This window comes from Lichenostomus cassidix, chromosome Z, assembly GCF_008360975.1.
Source record: "Lichenostomus cassidix isolate B80296 chromosome Z, HeHo_3.0, whole genome shotgun sequence".
Classification (NCBI taxonomy): Eukaryota; Metazoa; Chordata; class Aves; order Passeriformes; family Meliphagidae; genus Lichenostomus; species Lichenostomus cassidix.
Genome location: NC_139511.1, coordinates 7,005,427 through 7,019,040, shown reverse-complemented (window position 1 = coordinate 7,019,040; position 13,614 = coordinate 7,005,427). Strand labels below are relative to the sequence as shown.

The window sequence follows — 13,614 nt, the reverse complement described above, 5'->3', positions numbered from 1 at the left end:
AACTGTTTCATATTAACCTTTTGCTCAGTTTTTCTGCCTTCATTCCTTACTTTCTGCTGCTACATTTGCAACTTGTTTTAAATGGAATATTCATTAGTGTGATTGTGGGTGTGTGCAGGGATCCTGCAGTCACATAAATGCCTCCTTTCTTCTGAACATCCAGAGTAACTATTCCATGTGAAGTCATGTTTGGGTTGTGATTAGGGAGGGAACTTCCAAACTACGAATGAGGTTTCAGCGGGCCAACATAATCTCCAAATATTCTGGCAACAGTCAGCTGTTAACAGCTAAACAGAAACTTAACTGTATAACCCTCCTCCAATGAGGTTAACTCTGAATACAAAAATGAGGATTCAGAATATCAGTATTACTGTTTATTCTCTCTGCTGACAACTGAACCACACACATCAGTGTACCACGCCTAACTATAAAAATTGGATAAATGCCAAAACCAGACACACAAACAATATGAGACCTTGGTCAGGTAGTTAATGAAGAAATCAGTGCCATCCAGGACTCTAAAGTCACTGACTTCTTGACAAAGAAGAGTGAGAAGGGCTAGTACACCATTTATTCAGTTGCTAGAATAAAGCCCTGACTCTTCTAGCTGCTAGAATTTGTCACTTTCTGTATCTTGACATCTTCTGTAATGATACACGCCATCAAAGCGTAACTGTGCAGTGTAGAGAAAAAAGAAAAAAGAAAAGAAAAAAGAAAACAAGGATCACGTTTTGAAGCACTACAAAAACATGAGCTATAGATAAAAAGAGATACTGCATTGATCAGACTAATTTGAGCTAGCTGTGGGAAAGAGAGAACTTGGATAGAGACATGCTGAGACATGATTCTCATGTTCCTGATCCACTGTTTTGATTTTATGTGCCAAAAAAGACATAAAACAGTGGTTTTGATAGAGCTTGCTGAAGGGTAATACCAGCAGTACTTTAACTGCAACCAGAAAGCTGCAATCTCTCTTCTGCAGACAGAAACCACTTAACTGGTATATATGCCACACCCCCAGGTCAGTATAGTTTTGAGACAGTTAAATGATATTATTCCACTTCTCCAGGACAAAACAAAGCAAGCTAATTCCAGAATGATGCAGATCAAGTTATGGGAGTCCTTATTCCAAGAATGATGTGTCTTATGAAAAAAGATGCCATGACTCGTTGGTTGGCCACAGAGAGGGACATTCTACAGTACCAACAGGGGTAGGTGCCAGGTTGATCTAATAATGCACAGACTCATACTCATGGAAAGAATCCTCAGCACATGATACAATCTCCTCTTCAGGAACTACATTCCATGTTTATCTGCAGCTGCCACAGCTGAGCTGGAACTGAACTGAGAAATGTTCAAAAAGGGTAAAAAAAGCAGTCAACTTTAACAAAGCTAACAGAAGACAATATGTGTGCACACATCTAACTTTCCAGCTCACCTATTTAATCTCTCTGTCTCCACTTCAAACTCCCGGATTTTACTTTCAGAGATAGCAGATCCATGTGAATAGAGAGTCTGGAAGATTTCCTGGATGTTTGAGCAGTCTTGGAGGGAATGCGCCAAATGTTCAGCCACAGTACTAGACACCTGCACAGGGCAGTTAATAGATCATTGTGAATAGGTATCCACTGGATTTCTCCCAGATACTCTCTGCATTGAGAAATGCATTTGCTTGCATGCACTCACTTCAAGGCATTCATTATTCAGTTTTTGTTATGAATTTTACATTGAATAAAACATGTACAAGATTCCACTTTTAGAAGCCATTTTGTTCTAAAATACTACTAACCAAGGGTGAGGTCCACTATTTCATTATACATTTAAAAAGCCTACTATGCAAGTTGTGGTTTTGAGAGCTTAGCAAAGGGTTAGAGCCAAGTTCTTCAGTAAAACAAATAACACACAGTAACTACATTGCTATTGATTTATATTGGCATTTCAAAAGCAGAATCCAGTTCACTGTTGATTGAAAGTTGTGAAATGCAACTGGAGAATCTTCTTGAAGAATACTTCGGAGGAACTGACTCAAAAATTTTCCTCTTGAAGTCACTCATGAGAATGATTTCCAGCCATGAGTTATGAGAAAATGAGATCTTAATACTGGATGAAGTAATTCTTTGTTGAAATACTTTACTCAAAGTAGCTTTTGAAGTATTTTCAGATAGTTTATATATTAATTTTATTAGGAAAACAACACTTTTATTGAAACATGGATCATGCATGCACACATTTCTTAGTTCTTACCCCTATGCTGCTGATTTCTGATCCTAAGACAGGTCTATCAGATGATGAAGATTCTGATCTTGTCTTTGATAACTTCACTCTTTCAGCAATCTGTAAGTCAGAATGCTGCACAGGTTACACAGCAGCCCACACCCCACAAAGATCACACGAAACCCATCTGGTTTTCTAGTTACAGTTGCCAAACTGAAGCAAAACACTAGAGAACTGAGCCCTGTGCTATAACTTGAGAGAACTGCAATGAATGCTGTTTAATTCCTTCCCACGGCTCAAGTTCACAGACCTGCTCAGGACTCCCCTGGACATCTCCCAGTTAATCCCACGCTCGCCTAGTGCAAAACAAAGCCTGCTTTCCCCAAGTCATGAGTAGAGTTACAAGCACACAAACCCCTCTCTCCCCAGGTCATGAGAAGGGCTGCCAACACACAAACCCCACCTTGGCGATGGGAATGTCGTTGCTGCTGCTGCTGGTGCTCAGCTCTCCTGTGCTGGGGTTGACGGGGCGGTTGGCAGGAGTGAGACGGCTCGGACTGGATGGACCTGCAGCCTGCACGCTTTGCAAACGAGTCTGCAACTCCCGTACCTGCAATAAAACATAACAATCTGATTTTTCCACTTTTACGGTTTAAATAGTCTGGAGATATTCTCATTGTCTAGCCAAGTCTAATTGCTTCTGGCTTCAGCACAGAAGTTGCATTTTTGTACTGTGGTGGCCGCGAAGTTTTCATGTGGGGAGCAGATGAGAGTAGGTTATTTTAAAATTTTAAAAATTTAGGTTATTTTAAATTTAGGTTATTTTAAAATCCCACTGCTGTCAGTTTTTTACTGTTCACTGTTACTGTTTACTGTTCATTTGCAATGTGGAAATATGCAAACATAACACTGTAGAGTAATTACTCAGAATTTCAGCTGTACTATAGGTATAGAAATTATTCTCTCTGGGGTAAAGCTAATGCTGCAGCTTAAGATAATGGTGGCTAAACAAATCAAGTGACAGTACGCCTGTTAATGGGAAACTCCAGTGCTGAAAAAACTGTTGATATAAATAAATCATGCAATGACTTGGTCATATTTAAAGTTTAAAGAAATTCAAACATTAATCATGCTTCAAAACCATGGTCAAGTAAAGCTACAATTTAGTGAATAATGTACAATAAAAAAAAATACCAGCAAAGTACTCAACCAACAGTCTGCAGAAGCTCTCTGTAAACAGACACTGCAAACACTGACTGCACAATCCTCATAACACATCAGATACTTGTAGAACTGATGTCAAAAGATTTTCAGTTAAAAGGTTAAAAAAAAAAAATCTGCAGGAACCAAACTCTAGCTGAGCTAAAGATTATAGTGTTTACCTTGTAATAATTCTTAATAGACAAGGAATAAATGGTAAACAGTCCGCTTAACACAACAGTTATGCCACAAGGTAAAGTGACAGAGCTCATTTTTCCCACAGATCTCAGAGTCTCAGGGTGTGAGATGGGAGAAGGTGAAGGAAACCCTCTGAAGAGGAAATTCCCCTTAACAAAGTTTTCCTTAAATACACAGGTTTCTATGCCAATTTTGTTGGAACACTCCCTCTACAAAACTGAACTGGTGAAATCTTATCATAAACCTAGTCAGGTAAAGTTCAGCCCATTTGATATCCCCCTGATTGTAGCACAAAATGCAACTGTGATTCTTACTGTCTAAAGCAAGGTGGGATTTTATACTAAATACATTTATACGAAGAACAGACTAAGCAAGCTGAAATTCTTTAGTCAAAAACCCACAAAATTAAAGATGCATTAAAGCTTAGGCTTTCTTAGCTGTAGGTGCATCTGGACAGTGTTTTATCCATCTCTACTTGAAGCAGCAGCAGTCATGTGTTCTCTGCACAACAGATGCTTCAACCTACTGCACAGAGGAAAGAGTTCAAGTTGGAATGCTCTCCAGTCACCGAAGCAGTATCTCGTGCCTCCTACAATCCTCTACAGCCTGCTTCTATTTCTGGAAGAGTATCCCTGCCTCTCCCTCTGTTATATGCAAACTGAGGGTCAAGCTGCCTGAGCACTTCGTGCCAAAAGAAGTTTTAGATATTTGTAAATTACAAAAAAAGAAAAAACCCACAAAACCTGTGTAGTTTACATAACATGTTATTTTTAAAAAAGCTATAGGTGGCAACAATAAAAGCACATAAAGTCTAACTGCAGTCCTAAGTTGTGGAGTAAGCTGCACTGTGAACAAAATGAATCCAAGCAACACAAAACCTGAAATCAAATCAAATTAAAGTAACCGGCAGAAAAATAGATATGGGTGCTTGACCCAGAATTATACATCTTAACTGCAAGTACATCATGAAGTTAATTGAGCAGAGTGTACAAAGTGCACATTCACAGCAAGCATCTTCTATGTATTTGCAGCTAAGGCCTCTTTTGCTCATACTGACACATTTAACTTCAACACGGGTACAGCTGCACTAATGCAAACCTTAAGGACAGAAGTGCTCTACTGGTGCAAACCAGTAATTTCAGCCTGTTGACATGCATAGAGCTGAAATAAACCATGCATGCATATTTCTGCTTGCAGATGTGGAATGTCAGTGCAGACAGGATTTGTACTGTGGCATTAACACTGAAAAATTTAAAAAGCACCTCAAAAATTTCATGAAGTCAAAATTGCTATTTATTACTATTTCTTTTAACCCAGGCTGTTCCAAATTAAATTCTCCAAGTGCTTAAGTTACAGCATTGTTTAAAAGCAAAGAAGCAGAAGACCACTTGGATGTATTCTTTAAAAAATAAAACCCCAGCCTAAATGTTCATCTTAAAAACTGCTAAAATATTCACGTATGATCAGAAGCCAACCCTGTAAGATTCCAGTCCAAAAGCAAATAACATTCTAAATTTAAGTGCAACCTGGAAAGAGAGTGGTAAAGCTGCTTAAATGCCAAGCATTTGCAGACTCTGAAGTTTAAAACTACCTTATACAAAGACTGTATCACACAAAACTCTAATGCAGATAGGTTTCCTTTATTCTGTGTTTTCTTACTGGGCAGTGACTATTGGCCAGAATTATGAAGCTTATTATTCATATAGATCTGTGAAACAACACTAGCAACAGAATGAAAAATGAACACAGCTAAGAGTGTAGTCAGGCAAAGCTTTGCTCAGGAATACATTTCTAGAAGAAAACTCAGAGCACAGCACAGTTAATAATTTGTGCAACTCACTGTCTTCATCTTGTATCACAGAAGCAACCACAACATAAAGAAGCTGCCTGCTTATCTGTGCTTCTCCATGTATTTATTAATTCAGGCCTTCATTTGTGAAATTACATGCTGAACTGACTGCTATAAATAACTGCACTAATTTTAGCAACACTCAGTATTAGAAGCTAATTCTGAGCAGGGTAACAGGTTAAGTTTGTCTGACCTGTATAATCACTCATCTCTCACAGTTCACACATCCACCAAAAGCCAGAATCTCATGCCTGGGTTGCTCACCCACCACTCTGCCCAGGAACACCTTAGGTAACTAACTTCTGGCCACAGAAACCTCCACTGTAAATAGAGCAGTATGCAGCATCTCCTCAAAAAGTACTATTCCACACTGGTAGCTATTCTACAGAAAAAATAAAGAATGACCAAAGAAGAGAAAAAATACCCCAAACCCAAATCAGAGTTCAGAAGAGCCAGTGTCTTCTCTGATTTGGTGAATGCATGAGTTATGAAAAGACTGGTTTTAAAAGTGTGATTAAAAATTTTCTGATTCCCAGTATCAACAGTCTTTAGCACCATTACCAATGTAATATAAATTATTCTGCAGGTTATACTAACTCACAGAATGAAGGTAAACCGCAGTACTGCACATGAGACACAATGAACACTTGAAAATTGGACAGAGACGAAGGGAGTACCTTACAGGATGACAAAACTGGCAAAATCCAATGGGTAAAGACAAGAATAGAAACAAACCCAAAAAAGTTAACACCGGAAGAAGGAAAAGTGTAGATTTGTGGGTGTGGGAGAAGGAATAACTAGGAAAGATTCAAAGAAGAATTTCTTGAGTCCTTGCATCATACTACTTTAAAGACAGAAACATTCAGAAGGGTATAAAAATTGCCATAAACTCCTGAAGCACTAAATGAGGTAGAAACTGTCTGGCAGGCAGATCTAATCATATGATCTAAAAAAAAAAAAAAAAAAGAAAAATGGAGTTGAGAATGGAGGGAAAAGGAAAAATCCAGGGAAATGTCTGTGAAATCCAGAAAAAAAAGGAAAGATCTTCTAAATGACTGGAGGAAGTCCAAGAAATTACAGCAGTAAAGAAGTAGTGGCACCCTGGAAAGAGCAGGTGCAGGTACATGAAGTGAGACACAAGGCAACAGAGCCACTAGGTTTTAGAGCAATGGACAGCCTAGACACAAAAACCAAAAGTCAGGTGCAAACAGATGTTCTCAAGTTATTAAAATAAACATAAGTAACCGGAAATGTCACTAATTAATATTTGATGTTTTGCAATGGTACCAATTGTTTAGCTGCATTTGTAATTTTTTCCTTTGAATGCTAAGAATTGGAGTAGGGAATAGTGAAAAATTAAGGGTAATTTATCACCTTAAGAACTAAATAAAAAGAAAGGACGGGTAGAAGAGAAAAGGGACTGACACACTACAGCAATGTTCTATTTATGAAAAGACTTGATAAGTTATTAACAAGCGTCACAGACACATTTGTCCAAATGCATCATGGGCTATAGAAAAATACGTCTGCGGAATATTTTCATTATTTGTAACCATGACTCAAAGAAGCATGTATTTGTCTTTTTATTTTGCACAGGCATAGTGACAACTACATGACTCATTAACATATCCTAAATAAAAACCACTGCTACAAACTGCCTGGTTTTGTCACTGATTTCCACATTCAAAGGACACCTGCTGCTTTTGTTTCTCAACCACTTTCAAATGAGGGACATGCCTGTGATTCTTTTCGTTCTACCCTACTTGTGACCTGTTTCCTCATACAGTATCTTTGAACCCTTCAAGTAATAGCACATTTCCCCCCCTCAGCATTCTAATGCTGCTTCATTTCCTTTCCCCTCTCATACGGAAGAGGAAGTACAACAAACCACAGGGAGTGAACCTCTCCCATTTTCTAATTTATTCAAGCATCCTGAAGATCTGTGGAGAAGATGCCTAATCAAACACCAGTGTAACAATTCAAGCTGCTCTGAGTGGTGAGGGTCCATCCCAGCCAAAAGCACTCCCTACCTTTCATTCAAGCCTAGCGTTGATTATTTTCAGCCTGATAATTTTCAGCCTCTCCTATACCATGAGCACCAGAGCAAATAAGGTCTGAGTTCCTATGGATTGTCTTGTTGTGATTGACTGAGTATGGTAAAGAAATCTTTCCAGGTATCTATAAGGTCAATTAATCACTGAGTATTTGCATGCAAGCTTGGAAACAGAAGTAAAGCTCCACTTTGTTGAGTGGAGATGCTGCTGCATAAGCAAATACCATGCAGCTGAAGGAGGGAGAGACTGGAATAGCTTTGGGCTGCAAGCTGTGCAAGCAGATAATAATCTCTGAAGGCCCGTAATGTATCAGTGTTCTCCAGCAATCTGAAACAATACCTTCCGATCCCAACAGGAATGATGGCAAAACTAAGAGAGTCCAGCAGCTCCTGCCAGCTTTCTGTTATCTGAGAACAGCATGGGCCCAAGAATGCCTGCAAGGCCAAGGATCTGAGTACTGCTGTGGTATGGGTAGGTTTCACCTGCCCACAAAACCCTGTATTTTGGGAGAGCCCTCTGCTAAAATGAAAATTTTCCTGAGTGGGAAATGTGGGCAGCTGATAGGCTCACACACAATATGCTAATTTTCTACCACTCCAGGGATTCTGTTTTCATTAAGGTCTTAGCTGAAGACAGCCAATGAAGTGTTTTTGTCCTGGTCAGTCTGGTGATACCATCTGTATTTGGAGCAGGTACAGTACAACCTTCACAACCAGAATCATATGATTAACTGAGCACACTGACATATGGCTCATGCAGAGACAAGTTAAGAAGACTTAACAGACCCAGAGCGGGAAATGCATTTTCTCTTCTGACATTTCTTCAGAACAGCCTCAGGAAAGCCTGAATGCTGCCCACGTCCACTGCTTCTTATGCCAACCAGCTCCTTAGGACTGTGCTGAGGTACCACTCATCTGGCAGCTTTCACAGGCAATAATTAAAAACCCAGGGTTTTTACTTCGCAGTCACGATGAAGTTTATATGCTGTTGCAGTGCTGCTCATCAGAATCTCTGGTGGATACAACAGCTTTTGTGTAAGAACACAAATACTACTTTTTCTTCTACTACTTAAGCCTGTTACTCTTTATAGCAGTTGTAAATAGTGCTGACCTGATTACAGTAATATTAATCCTACAGAAGTTCCCCACCATCTTATCTGTATTACTGGATTCAGGATTATGGTCAGCTATGTGTAAGCAGTTTCTAGGGCACTGACCAGCCTGGACCTAAATAGATTTTACTTTTAATGCAGCAGTGTAATACAGAGGTAAAATAAACCTCTGCATTATGAAATTAGCTGTTACTCTGCAGACAACCTACAGAAGTAAGCAATTACCTCATTCACTAATGACCTGTGGGAAACAAACTCTGAACGTATGTTATTTCTTAGCCACTGTTCGAGAGAGCAGCTCAATCTGTTAACTGAGTGAAGTAAATACCTAATTAAATTAGATCTCCAACAAGCCTCAGAAAAATGTATTGAAAGCACTTGGCTTGATTACAGGCATTGGTCCGAAGAACAGACCTATTGATCTGGTCAACTTCAAGCTTGTTCACTTCACCCAATTTAATTTGAGAAGGACAACAACTAAATTTTAGTTGTACCTCCTTTCCCACTCTCCAGGGAAATAATCTGAAGTGACTCTTGAGTTCAGGTGGCATATAGAAAATATTTAATAGGTCAAAAAAACAATTTATTTTGTTGTCACTACGGACATGGAGCTACATTAAAAATGCAAATACAGTCTCCAGTGCAATAATTACACAGTGTGCACACAGGGTCATATGTCATGAACAAACTTCTCTGGTGGGTGCAATAAATCAGCTGTTCTGCCTGACAAGGATAGTATTAATTACCAGATTTCAGTAAAGTCCTCTGTAGTTGCAAACAGCTGAAACAAGTTGATGACCTTAATTCTGTTTCCACCAGAGATGCTACCATAATAGAGAACTGCAACTGCTGGCAGCCAGACGAAACATAGCAGATTTGTGAAAAGATGCTAAAGCTTGCTCTAGAATTAATGCAGCAGAGTTACCTTGGCTTTTTCTGCTTTCCTTTGGATACAATCCTAGTGTAATGATCCTGGTTTTAACAGGTATCCCTGCATAGTCAAATGTTTCAATATACAAACATAACTTTAGTATTTTAAAACTCCGTTTAGAAATTAGTTAGTCAGCAGCCTTACTCCTTAGTGCTTTTTCAGACCCCCAATCTTCTTGTCTCTTAGACACCTCACAATCTAATTTCCAGCCTCATATAGCCACAAGTGATTCATATTAATCTGCTCTTGCTCTAGTTTTGTCCCCAAGTTTAGAGAACCATTACTCCCTTTTTTTTTCCTTCTCTAGCACTTATGAAGAGAAAACAAATTAAGATTGTGTTTTGCCATTTTGATCAGGACAGGTACCTTCTCCATGGACAATGCCCACTTCTCTGACCATTATCTACATTATTTTTTGCCAATTAAACTGCACCTTTACATGCATAAGAGGTAAGAACGACATCCAGATCAGATCTCACCACTCTTTACACAGTTTTTCCAATTTCTACTGGAAATAACTTTTCTGGTAACACATAGGGCTGAATTTGCCACTATGGCTCAGCCATGCTAATCCCTAAGGGTACAACACAATTCTTTCCCCTCTTCTGTTTTTTAACTGAGGAGCTCCTGACTGTCAGCATAAATTTTTCTTACCAACCTTTCAACCACCTTAACTTGCACTCCATACTCCTCAAAACATGAATCTTTTTCTATGCTCAAGGCCACCTATCTTTTTCTTGTTTGATATCTCAGTATTAATATGTATCACCTGTAGTGTCAACATCGGCATTCTTGTAAGAAAACTCCTCAAGCACGCTTTTCTATTCTCTCCCTGCTTGTGTTGGTGGCCACCCCCTCAAATTGGCAACAATCCAGCCTGTCCATAAATGCTACTTCTGTAGCTCAAGGGGTAGTACTGCCTCTTTTAGAAAAAAATTGTCGCTATAAAATCCCAAAAATTTCAGGACTGAAAACAACCTATGGTATATAACAAGACAAAAATTTACAGCGGAGAAGTTGAAGTGGTCTTGCTTTATATGACCAGAGATTACTACTCTTGCCTAATCATGTACACCGTTTTAGTGTTAGGAGAGAGTTTTGGAAAGGTAATTTATGGCTTCATATCTGAAGACTGGAAATCTCATGCAACGCAGGTTTATGCTAAAATAACACACTCACTGCAGAACAATGTTGGTTTAGAACAGTAAAAACAGTTGATCTGCTTCCAGTAGGTAAAGAGTTATATTTGCAATAGTTTACCATGATATGGTGTCTGAATTTTCATTCAGTCTGGACACAAACTTGAAACTGCCTGTTTTAAAACCAAAAATAGTTAATATTGGGCCAACACTCTACAGATTGAACAGATACAAGGAAAACAAATTTTAAAAGTAACGGAGATTGGCTGCTTCCTCGTTTTTCAATTTTTTGGTGAACAAATTCCACCTCCCCCTTTTTTCTTTTTCTTTTTTTTTTTTTACTTTGGACTCTACACAAAGCACAAGGCCTTTATCTGACCTTAAAGCATCATAAAATGTAGACAGGGAAGCAGGACATGGCTGGAACTACTCATTGTTCAGTATGAGAATTATTACCCACTGACAAGAGTTCTGCTCTTTTTCTTTCTCCTAATCACAAATTGAATTCCCATCAAAAACAAAGAAATATTTGTTGTTTAAGGGAAAAAAAGCCTCACAGGAAAATTCACTAGATGAACATCTGCTTTCTCTATAGCCAAGTTACACATGCTTCCTTGAAGATGAATATCAGGTTTTCTGTTAACACATGATTTCTGAAATCAGGTTATTGTGCACGCTGGCTGTTTGTCACACACTCTTTTTTCAATTATGTTCAGTTTTGTCCTAGTTTTGTCATTTACATAGCCTCGCTTTAAAAACAAAAGGCCCTACAGGCCAGCAAAAAGCCAGCACAGGAAGTCAGATTAAAGGGAAGATTGTTCTGGTGACAAAATCACACAAGTTGGAGGAAAAAGAAGGCATCATCTGTGCAGCAGCCTTACCCTTCTACGCAGTCTGTCCCTCTCCTCACGGACAGCGTTCATGGTGGCCTTGGTCCTGTTGAGCTCTTCCTCCTTGCTGCACAGCATGGCGGTGAGGCTCTCATTCTCTTCCCGCAGCCCAGCCAGCTCCTTCTCCCACCGAGATCTCTCCTCAGACAGGTTTGGATAAAGGTCACGTCCCAGCACACCCTCAATCTCCTCCACAGTCTGCAAAAACACAGTCATCAACGAACAGAAAGGGGCAAAGGCGATTGAGCAGGACTAATGGATAAATGAGACAGAAATGTGTCTTAACAGGCAACTCTACACACTTATATGCACGCTCCTAGCCCCTCAACAGCATTAGTTTCTTCTTTTGTTTGCTAAGTAATATCAAACAAAATTACTGCTGATTTTGACAGTTTGACCATTTCACTAAAATATTTCACACTGACAAATACCAAGGCACACAAATACATGCAAATAAAACATGTCACCTGTGAATGACAGCAATCCCAGTAGTTTAATCTCAGAATACTTTAGAATAAATTAATGACTCCTTGTCACGGGCCAGCACTGTACTTACTGTTTCCCTGCTGAGTAACAGGCAGAAATGAGCAGCCTCTGAATGTGCATGGCATGGGGCCTTATTTATTGCTAGACCAATGCCATAAAAGGGCATGGAAAAGAGCGGGAGAGGATTAAAAGAGGGCTCTTCTTTCCCATGTCCCTGAGTATGTTCTTTCCTTGAGGTGACAGCAAAATAGAAGAAGGAACTCTGGCCTTGTCTAGGCTTACAGGGGATGTTACAGCCCTTCCAGAGCCTAAAAAACAGGCTGGATTTCTCCGGAACACATAATGCCATCCAGCACCTCCTGTCCCACCTCTGTGCTCTGAGCTGTGCCTTGTACGCACTGTTGAGAACAAGGGATATTCAGGAACTTCCAGTGAGTGAAACTGCACTGCAAGCACCCACCTACCACCAGCAAGGGAACAGTGCCATATCTGAACTGACTGTCAGAGTGGCCACTCAACACACTGAAACACAGCTGAACACTCAACGTGTCAGACAACCATCTGCAGTTTGGAATCTACTACCCAGCGTATGCTGTGCCTGCGTCCCATTTCTTCAGCTATGAAAGGTATCTGCAACCAGCAAACCCACTCCAAATGCTGCTCATAAGCCTTTGAATCTCTCTGAAAGCAGTGTGTACTAAAATGATGGGAAGAAACATGGAAAATAAAAGAATATATGATGTCACTGGCAATGTAAAAGTTTAATTTTGTTGGCTAATCCAAAAACAAGCTGTAGCTAAAGCCTATACTTTTACAGCTAATATGGAAGATAACTCATGCACAAAAGGTAGTAATAGTTTATTTAGTTGTTTTACTGAAAAGAACATTTACAAACTGATGGGCTCCTTCCAATTCAGCATATCCTATGAATCCATGATGCTGTGATTTTATATAACAGAAAGTACTGCCTTGTTTATTTTCTTAAATTGGGAGGGACAAAAAGAACCAACTGGAGTACAGCTAAAATGACAAACCTAGTTGGAGAGACTTTTTTTTCTGCAAGAAATCTTCTCAGTGTTTTCAGCTCTGTCTGACTGAGGTATCAATGAAATTTTTTTATTTGTTCCATTTATCCTTTTGAATTGTATTTCATGTCTCTCTTACATCAAACTGCAAAACGTTTGGAGCCACAATTATGAAACTCTACTGACACAGTATCTACACTGTGTTTCTGCTTACAGATCTGGCAAGAAACTGAAATTATTTTTCTGAAAAAGCAGAGCCTTGCAACATCTCTATGAGATAAAAGCAGCCCCAGCTCTCCCTTGCATTAGCTTCACTTGGACCCACAGATCTCAAATTATGACAAGGCAAATTATTTCAATAAAGCATGAGAATGAGTTTGAGTTCTGAATAAGCACAGGGTGGTTAATCTCACAATGTAAAGAGAAGCTCTGTAATGGCAGGAGCATTCTCTTCTGATAACACCAGCTTTATTTTAAACAGTGCCTCTGTTGCTGATTTCTCCTCTCCCTTCTTCCC

General features: G+C 39.3%; 1 protein-coding gene across 3 annotated transcripts in view; it reads right to left on the bottom strand.

The window, feature by feature from the left end:
• MCC (MCC regulator of Wnt signaling pathway) overlaps positions 1–13,614 on the bottom strand; it is a 195,024-nt gene that overhangs the window by 33,273 nt on the left and 148,137 nt on the right. For all 3 annotated transcript variants that reach the window (XM_085042557.1, XM_085042558.1, XM_085042559.1), the window contains 4 exons: positions 11,578–11,784; positions 2,678–2,824; positions 2,245–2,334; positions 1,439–1,587 (listed from right to left, as the gene is read on the bottom strand). In XM_085042557.1, coding sequence (XP_084898683.1) covers positions 1,439–1,587; positions 2,245–2,334; positions 2,678–2,824; positions 11,578–11,784 — 593 coding nt within the window. The remainder of the gene's footprint in view (positions 1–1,438; positions 1,588–2,244; positions 2,335–2,677; positions 2,825–11,577; positions 11,785–13,614) is intronic.